General features: G+C 32.5%; 4 protein-coding genes across 6 annotated transcripts; 2 read left to right on the forward strand and 2 right to left on the reverse strand.

Annotated features, from left to right (window-relative positions):
- The first annotated feature begins 290 nt into the window (after positions 1-290).
- Positions 291-2,323, forward strand: LOC135121229 (tRNA (adenine(58)-N(1))-methyltransferase catalytic subunit TRMT61A-like). The gene is made up of 11 exons (XM_064045541.1): positions 291-455; positions 519-626; positions 1,047-1,111; positions 1,173-1,246; positions 1,336-1,410; positions 1,472-1,578; positions 1,638-1,749; positions 1,814-1,894; positions 1,944-2,060; positions 2,115-2,166; positions 2,227-2,323. The coding sequence occupies exons 1-11, from the start codon at positions 396-398 to the stop codon at positions 2,321-2,323; spliced, it is 948 nt and encodes a 315-aa protein (XP_063901611.1). The 5' UTR covers positions 291-395.
- A 3,244-nt stretch (positions 2,324-5,567) lies between these two features.
- Positions 5,568-7,298, reverse strand: LOC135121215 (uncharacterized). 2 transcript variants are annotated; one of them, XR_010278892.1, is made up of 5 exons: positions 7,277-7,298; positions 7,057-7,144; positions 6,862-6,950; positions 5,739-5,791; positions 5,568-5,689 (listed from the first exon to the last, which is right to left on the reverse strand). XR_010278892.1 is itself a non-coding variant. In XM_064045524.1 (5 exons), exons 1-5 carry the CDS (start codon positions 7,259-7,261, stop codon positions 5,629-5,631), a joined length of 327 nt encoding a protein of 108 aa, XP_063901594.1. In that variant the 5' UTR covers positions 7,262-7,290; the 3' UTR covers positions 5,568-5,628. The 2 variants fall into 2 exon arrangements, 1 of the variants encoding a protein (XP_063901594.1); XM_064045524.1 differs by having other exon boundaries at positions 7,226-7,290.
- A 1,336-nt stretch (positions 7,299-8,634) lies between these two features.
- LOC135121221 (proteasome subunit beta type-5-like) lies at positions 8,635-11,124 on the reverse strand. Of its 2 annotated transcripts, XM_064045530.1 has the most exons (7): positions 11,056-11,124; positions 10,297-11,001; positions 10,110-10,221; positions 9,210-9,339; positions 8,976-9,075; positions 8,819-8,923; positions 8,635-8,756 (listed from the first exon to the last, which is right to left on the reverse strand). In XM_064045530.1, exons 2-7 carry the CDS (start codon positions 10,580-10,582, stop codon positions 8,656-8,658), a joined length of 834 nt encoding a protein of 277 aa, XP_063901600.1. In that variant the 5' UTR covers positions 10,583-11,001; positions 11,056-11,124; the 3' UTR covers positions 8,635-8,655. The 2 variants fall into 2 exon arrangements, with proteins under 2 accessions (XP_063901600.1, XP_063901599.1); XM_064045529.1 differs by having other exon boundaries at positions 10,297-11,110.
- An 886-nt stretch (positions 11,125-12,010) lies between these two features.
- On the forward strand, positions 12,011-12,998 carry LOC135121217 (DNA-directed RNA polymerases I, II, and III subunit RPABC3-like). Its single transcript, XM_064045525.1, has 4 exons — positions 12,011-12,086; positions 12,253-12,485; positions 12,744-12,827; positions 12,880-12,998. Exons 1-4 carry the CDS (start codon positions 12,014-12,016, stop codon positions 12,940-12,942), a joined length of 453 nt encoding a protein of 150 aa, XP_063901595.1. The 5' UTR covers positions 12,011-12,013; the 3' UTR covers positions 12,943-12,998.
- The last annotated feature ends 308 nt before the right edge of the window (positions 12,999-13,306 follow it).

Consider the following 13,306-nt stretch of genomic DNA (forward strand, 5'->3'; position numbering starts at 1 on the left):
GACTGTTTTGGCTTAGGGCCAATCCCTTTTACCATAAAAATTGTTACACCCAATTGATATTAATTCTGAAAAACAGTATTATCTTCGTACTTTCTTTTCTCAGGTAAAGTAGATAGCTTATATAGACTCATTGTGAACTAGTGTACTGCTAGGTAATTGTTGAGGCTGAACAAAAAAGGTAAAAATCAGGTTATTTTTTCCCATAAAAATGCAAAATGCTGCACAGCAAGTACGGCATTCATGCGTTTACCAACTAATGTGTATGTGGTGGGTGGCTTAGGTGAGTAAGGGTGGAGGCGTAGGAGGTAAGAAGAATTCGACTCAGTTTTAGTTTAACAGAGTTACAATTACTATACTTTAACCCACAATCGACACACTTTCTTCAAAAGCTTTAAATGAGTTTTGTACAGTACCACAAGTTCGTTAGGGAAGATGATATTGCCATTCTCTTCATGGTTTATATTTAGTCTTTGGTTTTTTTGGGGAGTCAATAATGCCCGTTTTTCTTTTTTTTTTAGGGCATGAAGAGGATGTATCCAATTAAAGTTTCCACAGACGGAGTAACTCACGCTAGTAAGGGGAATTTTTATCATAATAATATAATAGGGAAACCATATGGAACGCGGGTTGGTCTTTACTTTTTTTGTAAATTTCTAATAATAACTTTTGTTCAGAACTACTTAAAAAACTTTTTTGACTGCTTGATATTTCATAGAATCTAGGTCATAGTTCCTTTTATTTATTTTACCGTTAACCTTGGTTAAAGTATTGTAGTTGTTTTTTTTAGTATTAGTGTTTATCCTTCCTTTAAGCCTAACTAAACTGGTTAAGCAGGTTATATATAAGATTAATTCTTATAAGATAAAAGGTAAAGTTAGAAGGGCTGTAATAAACTTGAAAGTAAGAATGTTTATATTTTATTTACCGCTTTTCAGTTTTTTTATAAAGCTTCATAACCATAATACCATTTATGTGTGCTAGTAGGATAAACTGTACGTACCAAAAAAATTATTTTTTTAAAGTATATAAATATTTTAATTCTATAGATCGAGACAGGAAAGGGATCAAGTGCGATTGTTCTTTATCCCACGCCCGAGCTGTGGACCTTATGGTTACTTTATACATTTTTCTTACTACGATACCTTATTTGGGATTTCGTGTGCTTTTCGTAGTCTTCCTCACCGAACGCAAATTATATACACGACTGACACAAGCATGATATGTATGTACTTGGATCTACAACCAGGTAGAGCTTCATTTATATTTATTCTAAAGTTTTTAGTTTAAAGCATTCTGAGAATTTTTTCATGGCGTCTTGCTATATAATCTACAAAGGAAATGTTGTGATAGAAGCGGGGACCGGCAGCGGTTCCATTTCTCACGCCTTTGCGAGAGTTATAATGCCCCATGGTTATTATATGAAACCAGATCTGCCTTATTGCTCGTTTTTACAGTATTTCTTTCTTGTAAGGGCACTTGTACACTTTCGATTTCCATCAACCACGTGTTGACTTGGCCCGTGAAGAGTTTTTTGCTCACGGACTTGCCGAACTTGTGTCCTGTCAGCATAGGGACGTGGTAATATGTCGCGGCTATTCTCGCCTTCTCCCGCAGATTTTACTCTTATAACCTACGAGGTTGCAGAGGGTTTCGGCCAAGATTTGCTAGAGAAGGCCGATGCCGTTTTTCTGGACCTCCCGACCCCCTGGTTGGCCATCGAGCACGTGATAGGGGTGTTTAGGAAATCTGGTCGGGTGAACAGTATTATTACTGGAGCACATGACTAATTAATTAATTAGTGGTCTTTCTTAAGGAGGCCGTTTCTGCGGATTTTCGCCTTGTGTGGAGCAAGTCCAGAAGACTTGTGAGGCTTTGAAGAAGTTTGGATTTACCGGTACTGCGCCTTATAATTCGCCTTACGAAATTATTAAAAAAAATTTAAGATTTGTACACTTGTGAAACTCTCGAGCGAAAGTTTCGAGTTGCCCAGCATGAAATCCGAGTGTTTGAGTTTGACTCATGCGAGAATGAAAATATGGAAGAGATGTCTTTTTCATTAAGTCATTTTTATCAGCATTTTAATATTATCAGAATACGTATTATTTTTATTTTAGTTGATAACTCTGAAAAGCAGTTCTTTTTTAATAGAAAAACTAAACCTAAAAGGTTTATGATTTTCTAAATTTGACTGCTTTTTATTTTGAATTATCATTTATGAATCTTTAGAAACACTAGAACTGTGCCAGTTATTACTGCGCGGCCCTTAGAAGAAATGAAAGGCAAACTACCATGCCTAATAATAGTGCGCTTTTTAGCTTGCTAAAGTTATTTTAGGCCACACGGGATTTCTAACTTTTGCTCAGTTTTGGCCCGAAAAATTACCCTCATCTTAAACTTCAATTCTTTTGTATTTCGGGTGTAAAGGTATTTTTGACTTTTTTGGTGTAGTATAAAGAGCTAAAATCTCCGCGAATTTCTGTACGGCTTTGTAATGTACTTTAGCAGACTTGCGAGCTGCCTTCATTTAATAAAGATCTGGAGTTTTCTTGGCTCATGATGGTTTTTATATTATAAAGCTTAAGAATTTACTTATATTAAAGGTAGGTCTATCTTTAATAGCCATTATAAAAACTAAAACACGAGGGACTTGTATTGCTGCATACTTTTGCTTAAAAGACCATAAATGGCATAAATTAATGATTACTGCAGTGCCGGCTGATGTATATGTAAATAAATACTTTTCCCTTTTCGTGCTCCCTTGTTTATACCTGTTTGTACGTCTAAGGTTAAAATTAAAACTATTTAAAACAAAAGAAACTAAATCAATATAAGAAAACTGTACCTAAAAGGTTTCTTCGAAACACTTGGAAGTATAAACTTGTCATAAGGCAGCGGTAAAGAGCACTGGCGCATAAACTCAAGTTTTTGGGTTCACTATTGGAGATTTAAGAGTTGATTAGGATATATTATAAAAAAAGAAATATGTAAACGTATGAAAGCAATATAATTTGACACTTGAATATTCACACGGCTAATTTTAAAGTCCTTTACGTTAACTTAGGTTGTAATTACTTAATTATTAAGCTGTTTATAGAAAAAAGAGCAGGACTAATATATTAAAAAAGCAAGAAGCGATAAGTAAATATAATTTGTACTTCCGTTTACTTGAAGCTCCGCTCTAAGGAAACGTATATACCGGTTGCTACTTACAAGGCAACATGTTATCGCTTTTTTAATTAAAAACCCCAGCCGATGCTTTAAGTTCTTCGTGATTGTCCGTTATAGACTACATGCTGCCCAGCTTATTAAAGATGAAAAATTTCATGGATTCATAATTGTTCTAGAATATGACTTGATCCTATTCCTCAATAGCCCTCTATATCTCTTGGCTTTTGAACTATGTGAGAGGGAACCCTAGCCATATAGGTAAAGGTTCCATTCTGTCATTTTTTTATTAACACTAAAATATTACAACCTCTTAATGTAAGAATAGTAAATAAGCATTATATTATTGTAAAAAAAGAGTTGTTGATCTTATATGCTAAGCAGCCTCTTGCCAAGTTGTGAGTGGACCAGAAAGTACGGTTGCTTAATCTTAATGACAGTCTGTTCAGAAATACAAACATGTATTAAACTTAAATATATATTAAGTTGCAAGTTTCGTCTCACAGGTTTATCTAATCCTTTTATTGAAAGTTTAGTTACTCTAAAAAGTTTATTTCTCGAACATGGCACCAGTTCCCTAGAACTTATCGAGAAGAGCATTAGGACCCAGAGAGTATGGGCTATGCACGTGTATATTAAGTCCCTGTTTATAATAATTTCAATGAGTTAGACTTAATTTACATTTATTTGACAAAAGGCCCCTATACTTTGGGTAATTAAGCATGGGGGTTATATATGTCATGGGGTGTATCGTTAGTCTCGAAAGTTAAACCGAATGAAACCTAACGTACAACAGTTTTAACTCCGGCCCTTTAAAAAATTTAAAACATGTGGATTAGGATTTTCAATCCATAGATACTTTAACCATTCCAGCTGGAACGTAGATGGCCTCCAAATATTTTAGTAAAAAGTTGCTTCATGAAGGAAATAAACAGTAAATTATTTCTCTAGCTAAACTTTTATATACGCAACCGCGGTTATCAGGGAGCAGAATCATTTATTGAAGTGTCGTGTTTTCTTTCCATAGACTAACTGCTCCTCATTTTAAAAGAACATACTATTAAAATTAATATAAACATGCAGCAAATTTTTAATAAAATGTAAAAGTTACTTAAACATGTTATGTAAAAGCCAAGCCATTGTTCATAGACAAGTTAATAATATGTGTACTCTTATGAAGCGCGAATATACCTTGAAACAAGGACTCGAGCGAGGAGTGTAGTGCGAATAAATTAGAGAATTTTGGTTTTAATCTTTTCTTTTACATTTTATTTAGGCTCTATAATTTAATCGTATGTATTAAGCAAATTGGGGATCTAGGACTGGGTCCAAGTATTTTATATTCTACCTCCGAAGTTTAATGGTTTTCTTAAGCGCTTTTATTACTTGTCCCTCTTAAAATTTTATAATAGTTGACAAAGGCGAGTGTCTACTTTCTCTCCCTGATCTGTAATGCATGGCTTTTCGTGTAAATTTCCAAAAAAAGCTGTTTGTTAAATATGATATATACTAAATTGGTTCTAGTTTCTACGATTCTAAACAACCGATGCCCCTTTGTTGGCGTCTAGCGCGGTCCAGTTTGAGAAGTTTAACTAACTAAAAAAAGGAGACTAATATCTATAAATTGGTAAGAAATTTAATTTTGTAAAAGCCTAGTATTGCATAAATGATTAATATCTAAGAAGGGCTACAGGTCGAAAAGGATATTATGATTTTACTCTAGTTGTCTTTTTCTTATATACAAAATATTTAAGGTTAAACGGTATAAATAACTTAAAATTCTTAAAATAATAGTTACTTACAAAGTAATTTTACCAAGTTAATAGCGCTGGTATATAAATAATAAGATCCTGCTTTTTAAAAATTAACCAAAAATAAGTAAAATCATCTTTTGGTGTTATTCTACATTTTGCCCGTCTGGTCAATTCTCTAAGTCATAGCTCCCTTAGTCTCAAAATCTGTTTTTCTGTTATTCTACAACTTGTTTCTGAGATAACCCTACAATCCTACTGACTTTTAGTTGGCTTACTCCACGGTCTGGTTTTATTCTATTCTCTACTATTTGACTAGGAATGTTTTTTGTCTAAACATTTTATTAACACGACTATCGCTGTTAAGCGATTCTTAGCTCATAGAATATTATAGCTAACTAGTAAAAACATTTGCTGGCTCAATGCTAAATAATAAGGAATATTCTCTGTTAAGCTAAGCCATTTTTTTTAGCAACTAATGCTACCAGGATAAGTCCGCTAAATAAAAAGTTGTTTCGCCCAAATCAATTTTTTCTCATTTTTACAGCCGAACTATGTATTATGTCTAATTAGCTATTCTTTTTTTGGTGGATGGAGCTTTTGCCTTAATTTAAAATAATAGTGAATAGCACTAATTTAAGTTAAAGTACGTTCCAAAATGCAAATAATCTTTATTATATTAGTTTATAACCATAGAAGCTCTATTCACTTGCTATCGTGTGAGATCCGTCAGCAAGTCAGGGTTTATTTTCACGTAGAGAGATATTGTGTTCCTAATTACTTTAATTAATTACATAAAAAGAAATTAAACATAGCACTAACCATAAGTGCAGAGGTAACGCATTACGGCTGGTGTAAGAGAGCTCAGTTAGTATCTTTATAAAAAATATAAAATTAAATCAAAGTGGTGGACAAAAGAATGAGCCACCATTAAAGGTTAATTACAAACGTACTATAAGCACACTTGTAGAGTCCCTTAAAAAACCGTCGAAACAGTTATACTTAACTTATGTATTTTACTATTACTTTCTGCTGAAGAAGGGCACTAATTGTTACTTACGAAATTAAGCTCGACGATATTTTTATTGTATTGGAACTTTTCGAAGTCGAAACGTAAGAAAACAAAGAAGTCTCAGAAGACGAAAAGACTAAAGTCTGCCTCTAATCGTTTATCAAAGGTGTCCTAAAAAAAATACGCTCAGCATAGAAGAAAAGCAATGAGACGTGGAACTACAAGCTCAGGACTTGCGAAATTTATAAGTAAAGCAGCAAAAAAAAGATTTTATTACATAAATAATATGAGAAGTCATCTTATAAAAGAAAATAATATAAACGAAGATTTATTTAGCAACTGGCATTATTCTAATTCAAGCTTAAGTCAGTCTGTAAGTAAAGTTTGATATGAAACCCCTTTTTTACCTATTAAGTAGCTCACAAACTTAAAATCCATCAATTTTCTCAATCACATATTTTATGTTAATTTTTCCTCTTATTTAACAACTTTTTTCAAGTGTAATACCCGCTTTCGTTATATAAGAAAAAAAATGCAAAACTTGTTATTTTCTCCAGCTATAGGTAAAAGCTTAACTATAACCAAACAAAAGGAAAAAGTTAGAAATCCCGCACAGAAGTACTTAAAAGTAAGATCAAAAGGGAAAGCATGTACAGTGAAAAGTTTAAAATCAAAACCGCAAAAGTTTTACATTTTGTTAGGGGGAGAATATAAAATTAATATAATTAATATTTTCTCAAACCCGTGCTACATAATAAAAAGCTTAACAATTGTTAAAATCCAGTATTTGTAAACAAGTTTAAAGCAGGGAGAATGTATAGTCGACTTTAGAAGTTGAGTTTATAACAAAATCTCGTACGCATGCATAATTATGTTTTAAACTTATATAAGTTGCAAGTAATGTCAAAGTAAAAGTAAGAAGAAAATAAAAACCTCCGGATGCGGTGCATTTGGATTAAAATGGGTAACGTCACAAGAATTCTCTAAGCCGACTTTAGGAGTAGGGGTCGATATGGCAAAAACTATTTTAGCAAAATAGAGTTAAAAAAGAAGACATGACTAAACCTTAAGCTAAGCTAAGTTAGAAAAAAAGCTAAGAACTTAATAAAACTTGAAAAATAGAGAAACTCGGAGCACAATGCTGACTTTCCACTTCAAACTGCCGCTGCAAGCAGAGAAGTTCTTCTTCGAGATTAATTATTTCATTAGATAATTCCTTAAAATAAACACAATGTAAAAGTTCATAAATTATTAAAGCAAGCAACAAATATAGTAAATTATATATATTACTAAATACTTTTATTCTTTCTTTACAGTCTCTAAGCTCACTCATTTTTCAAAGGAGTACCTTTACAATTTCCGGGAATTGCTGAAAACGCAACCCTCTCCTTCTTGACAGTTCATTTATTTATAAATGACAAAACCTCGCGCTCGATCGGGTTAAATTTTTGAATACTCGAGCTCTAAATCAGTAATAATCGCAGACGTATTACAATTATGGCTTTCAGTCAAAATTGCACGGAAATATTTATTTGTACTGCTAATTTATTAGCACCAGATTACTACATGCGTGATTAATAATCAGTTTTTTCCCTCATTACTTGAGGATGTAGAAACACCGCAACTTCTCTAACGGTTCTTTGCGTCATTAACGGGGGGAAGGGGTGCATTTTATTAGTAAAGCTGGATACAATAAAGACGTAATAGCAAAGCAATAACAATATCACAAGTAATGAAATAGTTAACTTTAATACCTTTTTTTTTTTTAAAAAAAATAAATCAAAAAATTAGTTAAATAAAACACACGAAAGACAGGAATTCTTGATTCCTTGTTAAAGTTTGGGCAACTGTCTTGGTTTTTTTAAGGAGTTTCCGGTGATTTTTTAAAAAATTGTTTTTCCTTTAATTCGGGGTGGGGAAGTGGGGAGGGGGAAGGGTTTGTCTTACCTTAAACTACTAATAAAACCCTTTTGTTGCTAAAAGTAAAGAAAGTCAAACTAAAGCTTAAATTCTAATTATTTTTATAACATTAAAAAGTCATAAGGCAAGGAAGCTGTAGATGCCAAATCTTGGAGTTTATATATTAAGCAAAAAATCGTGCCTAATGCAAATGGGACTGTTTAACACAATTCTTTTTTCTTTCTGCTGGTGACTAATGTATTATTTAATCTGAGGTTATGAAAACGTAACGTAAATAACTTAAAATTTACCATTTGGTATTCCTAATTTTTCCTTGTCCCTTAAGTTATCAATAATTAATTAATTAATAATTTTTATTTAAGTTTACTTCAAAGTTCTTTTTGCTTACAAGGGATCAATTTGTTTTCATTACTTTTATAATAAAAAAGAAGCTTTTTTAATAAAAGATATTTTAATAAAAAAAACTCGTTAGACTGTACAATTGGTGGAGAATAAGAAAAAGGTGGATTTGTTCGAATTTAATAGAATGGTTGGAAGCGTTGAGTCAACAAGTCTGTTTGTGCCTAAACTAATGGAATAGAGAAAGCAACGAACTTAACGCTCTTAGATTTGATTTGTTCAGGTATATCCATCGGCTCTCATGAAAACGCGGTGTCGAATTTAAAAATTGGAAGCACAGAGGCGGCTATATATAGTACTAGTAGATAGCACTCTTTACCAAAATAGAAAACACGACATTTTAAAATAATAAGTTTATTAATAATAAATGCGCAATTGCCAATCTCTTCTGCATATAAAGACCGGCTTTTAAGAAACTGGCAGGAACTGGTCTGTTTTATATATACTGTGGAGCTCAGCCACGTCCGTTCTGCTTACAAATTCCCATCCGTCCTCCTTCACGTGGTAGACTGCCAGGAAAAAAACAAGTCAACTACTGCGACCGGCAAAGGGGCGCTACTACGAGGGGAACCTGAAACGAAGCCGCCCGACATGGCGTCCCTGTGAGCCGCGTGGTAGATAGCTCTGCGCCCGAGCTCTCTGGCGGCCTCGTCATGCAGCTCGTTGTCGTACTCAGCTACCGTGGAAGAGCGTAAGCGCGACAAGGACAAAAGCAGAGAAGCAAATACCGTCGAGCACTCCGTAGGCATAAGTGGAGCCAGAACCAACACTGAACAACTTTCCTTTTAGCCGAGTCCCGTCGTTGTCCACATAGTAAAGGCCGGGACCCTGAGAAATGGGGGTAAAAAAAAAATTATTTAGTAACAACTGAACTAATTACGGCATAAAATTAAAATAAGTGTATGCCGAGTCTGGGTCACTTGAAAAAGAAATTGCTAAATGACTTATACAAAAAAGGAGACCCTCTTGTCCCAGCCAGCGAGCATCGTTCCCATGGAAAGACCCATTCCTTTATAGCTGTAAACCATATTGGCAAGAACTTTAGAGGCGGCTGCCACCGAAATTCTATCTTTATTCCGCAATTCGTGTAGTCTAAAAACAAAAGAGTATTATTTTGCTAAGCTTACTTTTTAATTAAAAGTATTATACAGATAACATTTAGTCCTCCAGGCAGCAAAGAAAAGATACTACAGAGGGCCTTGTGCCAGGCATTTTACATTGTAATTACTTTTTTTTTTAAGTATATACGCAAGTTATTGTAACTGGCTCAAAAGTGCGAAAAACTTGATAAAATAGTTTGAAGCTTGTTCAATATAAAAGTAAGAAGCTTAAAAGATAACTTTACTAATAATACTTAAACCTATACATCATAGCTTGTATTTATCTAGAAAATATGAGGAAATTACCATAAGTTTTCATAAAATAGATGCAAATTTTTCAGGCTTCTACCAATTTAAGAGGGAAAAAAGTGATAAATTAAAACTTTGATAATAACTTCTTCAAGATAAACTATAAATGCCAACAAGAAAACGTAATTTTTTTAAATACTATTGTATAATAGGCTTTATATAGTTCTATTTTTATAAGTAAATAGTTAAAAAGGCATAAAATTCCTTTACTCTAGTCGAGAACTATTGTTAATACTTGTGTAAATAGGCATTGTATTTGTGAAAAATAATATACTTGTACATCAATTTTTTTTAAACTCTTTTCTATACTTTTAATATAAAAGTTTACATATTTAAAACAAAGAATATTTTTCAAGCTTAAGAATATTAAAATTTACACGTTTAATTATTAATATGGAATTATCAGGAATGATATTGCTAGTGTTGAATAAAGGCTTAAAAAGAAGTGAAAACCTGCACTGCAGAGCCAACTGCCGCTCCCAGAATGAACAATCTGCTGCTCCTCCAGCCATTGTACCAAGGAGATAAGGATTTATCTCAATAACTTTCTTGACAGTTTGAGAAGCTGATAAATAAACAAAAAGGTAATATACATTAACCAATTTTTAACTTAAAAAAAAATTATCTAAAGAAGTATAACCGATGTAAGAGCCAGCAGTTGCACGAGAATCAACTGCTACTATTACACCACCCTGATAAATAAAACCGAGAGTGGTCGTGCCGTGGTTAAATTTTATTTTTAAATTTTCATGACAAGAGTTGTTCCACTTCTTGACAAAACTCGTAGCTTCCTTTACAGGAGCTACCTCAAAATTATGTCGAGCGAGGTTGTTATTTGCTGTAGGTAAAAGGTCGGAAAAAAGTGAGTCTACAGGGTCCGCATTTAGTATAGAGTCAAGTGTACGAGTCTTTTCAGAAAAGAGCATTATGGTATAGCTGTGAATAAATAGCGAGCAAGCAAAAATAAAGTGGTTGCTAGTATAGAAATGGTAGATACGGTAGGAAATTTAAGAAGACTTCGGCAGTGAGGAAATAAGGAGAGTCGATGATAGGGTGGATAGGGGGGGTGGGAAGGAGGGGGGTACCTTCTAGAAAGTTATCAAGAGGATCAAAAGATTTCAGCAGCTTCCGACTAAGGCTAGACTTATTGTTGGCTATCTCGAATGCCCCGCGAATGCAACCTTCCCTCACAACTACCGATGAAGCACTTCTTGAGCTAAACTCGGTAAATCACTCGAAGGACCGTGTAGATAATTTAAGATGGGAAAAATATAATAAAGTGAGTGACGTTGATCCCCAACTCCTTAACGGCCTTTAGCATCTTTTATTATGCTACCTAAAACATCTTTCAAGGTATAGTTGATCTCAGGCGTCAGTACTGTTTAACTAAATTTCGAACAGTTTTCCCAGGAGTTAGCCGAACATTTATGAGCCTCGCGTCAAACCAGTTTAATAATTTCTAAAAGACCTTTATTTCAACAAATTATATTTATTAAACTTGTTATAAGGAAATAAATTTCTATTTGTCGTTGTTAGTAGTTATTCTCCTATCAATTAAGCTATACACTACACAATAATATATATTATTATAGATAATTATATACAAGCATAGAAACTGTGTAGATCAAGTTATTATCAACGCCGCCTTGTTTAAAAAAATGTTAAGCAAACTTAAATACTTTTTGGATTTTAAAGGTCTTCGTTTCATAAACAGATTGGTATTCTCCGTATGATTTAACTGTTTTTTCAAATAGAATTTAAGTAATAACTCTAAAGAACACCAAAATCGTTTCGGTTTATCTTAAAAAAAACAGAGGATTATATAGGAACGATGGCAACTAGAATACTCTCAACGATAAATTACTAAAAAAAAATGCAGTCTGTTTGTAGTCTAAAGGTAGCAATATTTTATAAATTTATAATGGAAATAAACGCCGGGCAGCCGCTCCGCATTTAAATACTTACAATAAGGGTTTCATTTCTCTTCTTCTTACTCTTGCTTCTGCTCTAAGTGCAAAACACCGAACAGAAGCATATTAAATTTACCCTGAATATAAAAAAGGAAAAATAAAAATAAACTTACTTCCGACTTTGATTAAAATCAAATATATGCAGTCGCCGTAATTCATTCAGAAAAGTTGTGTGAACAAATAATTTATTACACGTGAAGATCCGCCCAGGACAGAGCAATTCTGAAGACAGCATTACACCGAAGCTGTTAACTCTTTGTACAAAAATATTCTTTTCAAAACTTGTGTATGCGTTTGTAAGTGTTAGATAATTATAAATTAAAGAGTCTTTGAAAAAATAAAGAATTCTTTCTATTTGTAAATTTTATAGTTATTTATGTTAAAGCGATGTCTAACATACTTCTAGAGGATATTTTCAATGTTAAAGAAATAAATCCGGATGGCGATTACTTTGAAATAGGTGTTTATATAATTTGTAGGCAGTAAACGAATATTTATTTTTTTATCTATTAAAAATTAATAAAGATAATTTATCAGCTATAAAAAGGTTATTTAAGCCTTTTCCCCTCTATTACCCTCTTACTACGTTTTAAAGTATTTCAATTGTAAAGTTTATATTTGTAAAGTTTCCAGGATAGTTGCGACTTCTGAAAGTTATGAAATGGAAATGTATTTAGATATAAATACTCAGCTATACCCTGTTGAAGAAAATAGCAAATTTACTATTGTTTTGGCTTCTTCCTTGTTTAATGAAGTTGATAGGGATCCCGAAGAATATATAAGGCAAGATTTTTCTGCTCCTGGTTCGCTAGCGGATAAATTTGAATATGTTATGTTTGGAAGAATCTTTAAATGCGAGGTACTTAAGTTATTACTTTTTAAAAAAATTTTGTATTACTCTTTTTATCTGTTAGACTTAATTATACTATTAATATCTTAATTTGTCGCTTCACATTTTTCTTAATTTTTTTTTTTATATCTTTTTGTTTCCTTTTTAACTTTTGCTCTACTTCAACAGTCAAAAGAACTTCTTTACTTAGATTTACTTAATGATTTTTAATATATACAAAAGAATTTTGTGGGTATCTACTTTTATTAATTGCTGGTTTTCTTTCAGGAGGAGGAAAGGGACAAACTTACTCTTTACGTTTCTTTTGGTGGACTTCTGATGCGTTTAAAAGGAGAAGCTCGAAACTTAGAGGTTTTTTTTATTTATCCTTTGTTTTTTTTTATTTACTTACCAAACTTTTTAGGGGATTGAAATAGATAATAGAATTTACTTATTAATGAGACGTTCGGGTGTTTTGGACCTTTAAGCGTTTAGTTGTTTTTTTTTTTCGTTGATTGAATAATAATTAAGGACACTTTTTTACTGATGAATTGTTTTTGTACATCACTATAAAATTTTACTTCCTTGAATTTAGGTCTTTTTTTAACAAGCTGGTTTATATTTATTTTTAGAATTACTATAAAAAAGTGACTATTTCACTTAACGTTGTAGTTGCTCTCGTTTTTACTGATCAAAAAGTATTTTTTTTATTACAAAAAAGTCTTTGCGTATTTTGCTTTTACGTATAACTTGGAAACCTTTTGGCTTGAATTCTAATAATAATCACAAGTAAAAATATTCTAGTTTAATATTTTATTATTGGAAATAAAATGATAGTTAAAGTTATTGTT

Source organism: Zophobas morio, unplaced genomic scaffold (genome assembly GCF_036711695.1).
Source record: "Zophobas morio isolate AGI-343-1 ecotype UQ-CSIRO unplaced genomic scaffold, CSIRO_AGI_Zmor_V1 ptg000532l, whole genome shotgun sequence".
Taxonomy (NCBI): Eukaryota; Metazoa; Arthropoda; class Insecta; order Coleoptera; family Tenebrionidae; genus Zophobas; species Zophobas morio.

Coding starts and splice junctions, on each gene's coding strand:
- LOC135121229 (XM_064045541.1), top strand. CDS start 396: ATGAGTTTTGTACAGTACCACAAGTTCGTTAGGGAAGATGATATTGCC. Junction 627..1,046: donor GGAAACCATATGGAACGCGG/GTTGGTCTTTAC, acceptor TTAATTCTATAG/ATCGAGACAGGAAAGGGATC. Junction 1,895..1,943: donor GAAGAAGTTTGGATTTACCG/GTACTGCGCCTT, acceptor AAAAAATTTAAG/ATTTGTACACTTGTGAAACT.
- LOC135121217 (XM_064045525.1), top strand. CDS start 12,014: ATGTCTAACATACTTCTAGAGGATATTTTCAATGTTAAAGAAATAAAT. Junction 12,486..12,743: donor GAAGAATCTTTAAATGCGAG/GTACTTAAGTTA, acceptor GTTTTCTTTCAG/GAGGAGGAAAGGGACAAACT. Junction 12,828..12,879: donor GAGAAGCTCGAAACTTAGAG/GTTTTTTTTATT, acceptor CAAACTTTTTAG/GGGATTGAAATAGATAATAG.
- LOC135121221 (XM_064045530.1), bottom strand. CDS start 10,582: ATGCTCTTTTCTGAAAAGACTCGTACACTTGACTCTATACTAAATGCG. Junction 9,076..9,209: donor TCGCTGGCTGGGACAAGAGG/GTCTCCTTTTTT, acceptor CCCATTTCTCAG/GGTCCCGGCCTTTACTATGT. Junction 8,924..8,975: donor TGCCTACGGAGTGCTCGACG/GTATTTGCTTCT, acceptor CTTCCACGGTAG/CTGAGTACGACAACGAGCTG.
- LOC135121215 (XM_064045524.1), bottom strand. CDS start 7,261: ATGAGTGAGCTTAGAGACTGTAAAGAAAGAATAAAA. Junction 7,145..7,225: donor ACTGTAAAGAAAGAATAAAA/GTATTTAGTAAT, acceptor GTTTATTTTAAG/GAATTATCTAATGAAATAAT. Junction 5,792..6,861: donor CAAATGCACCGCATCCGGAG/GTTTTTATTTTC, acceptor TTTTTTATAAAG/ATACTAACTGAGCTCTCTTA.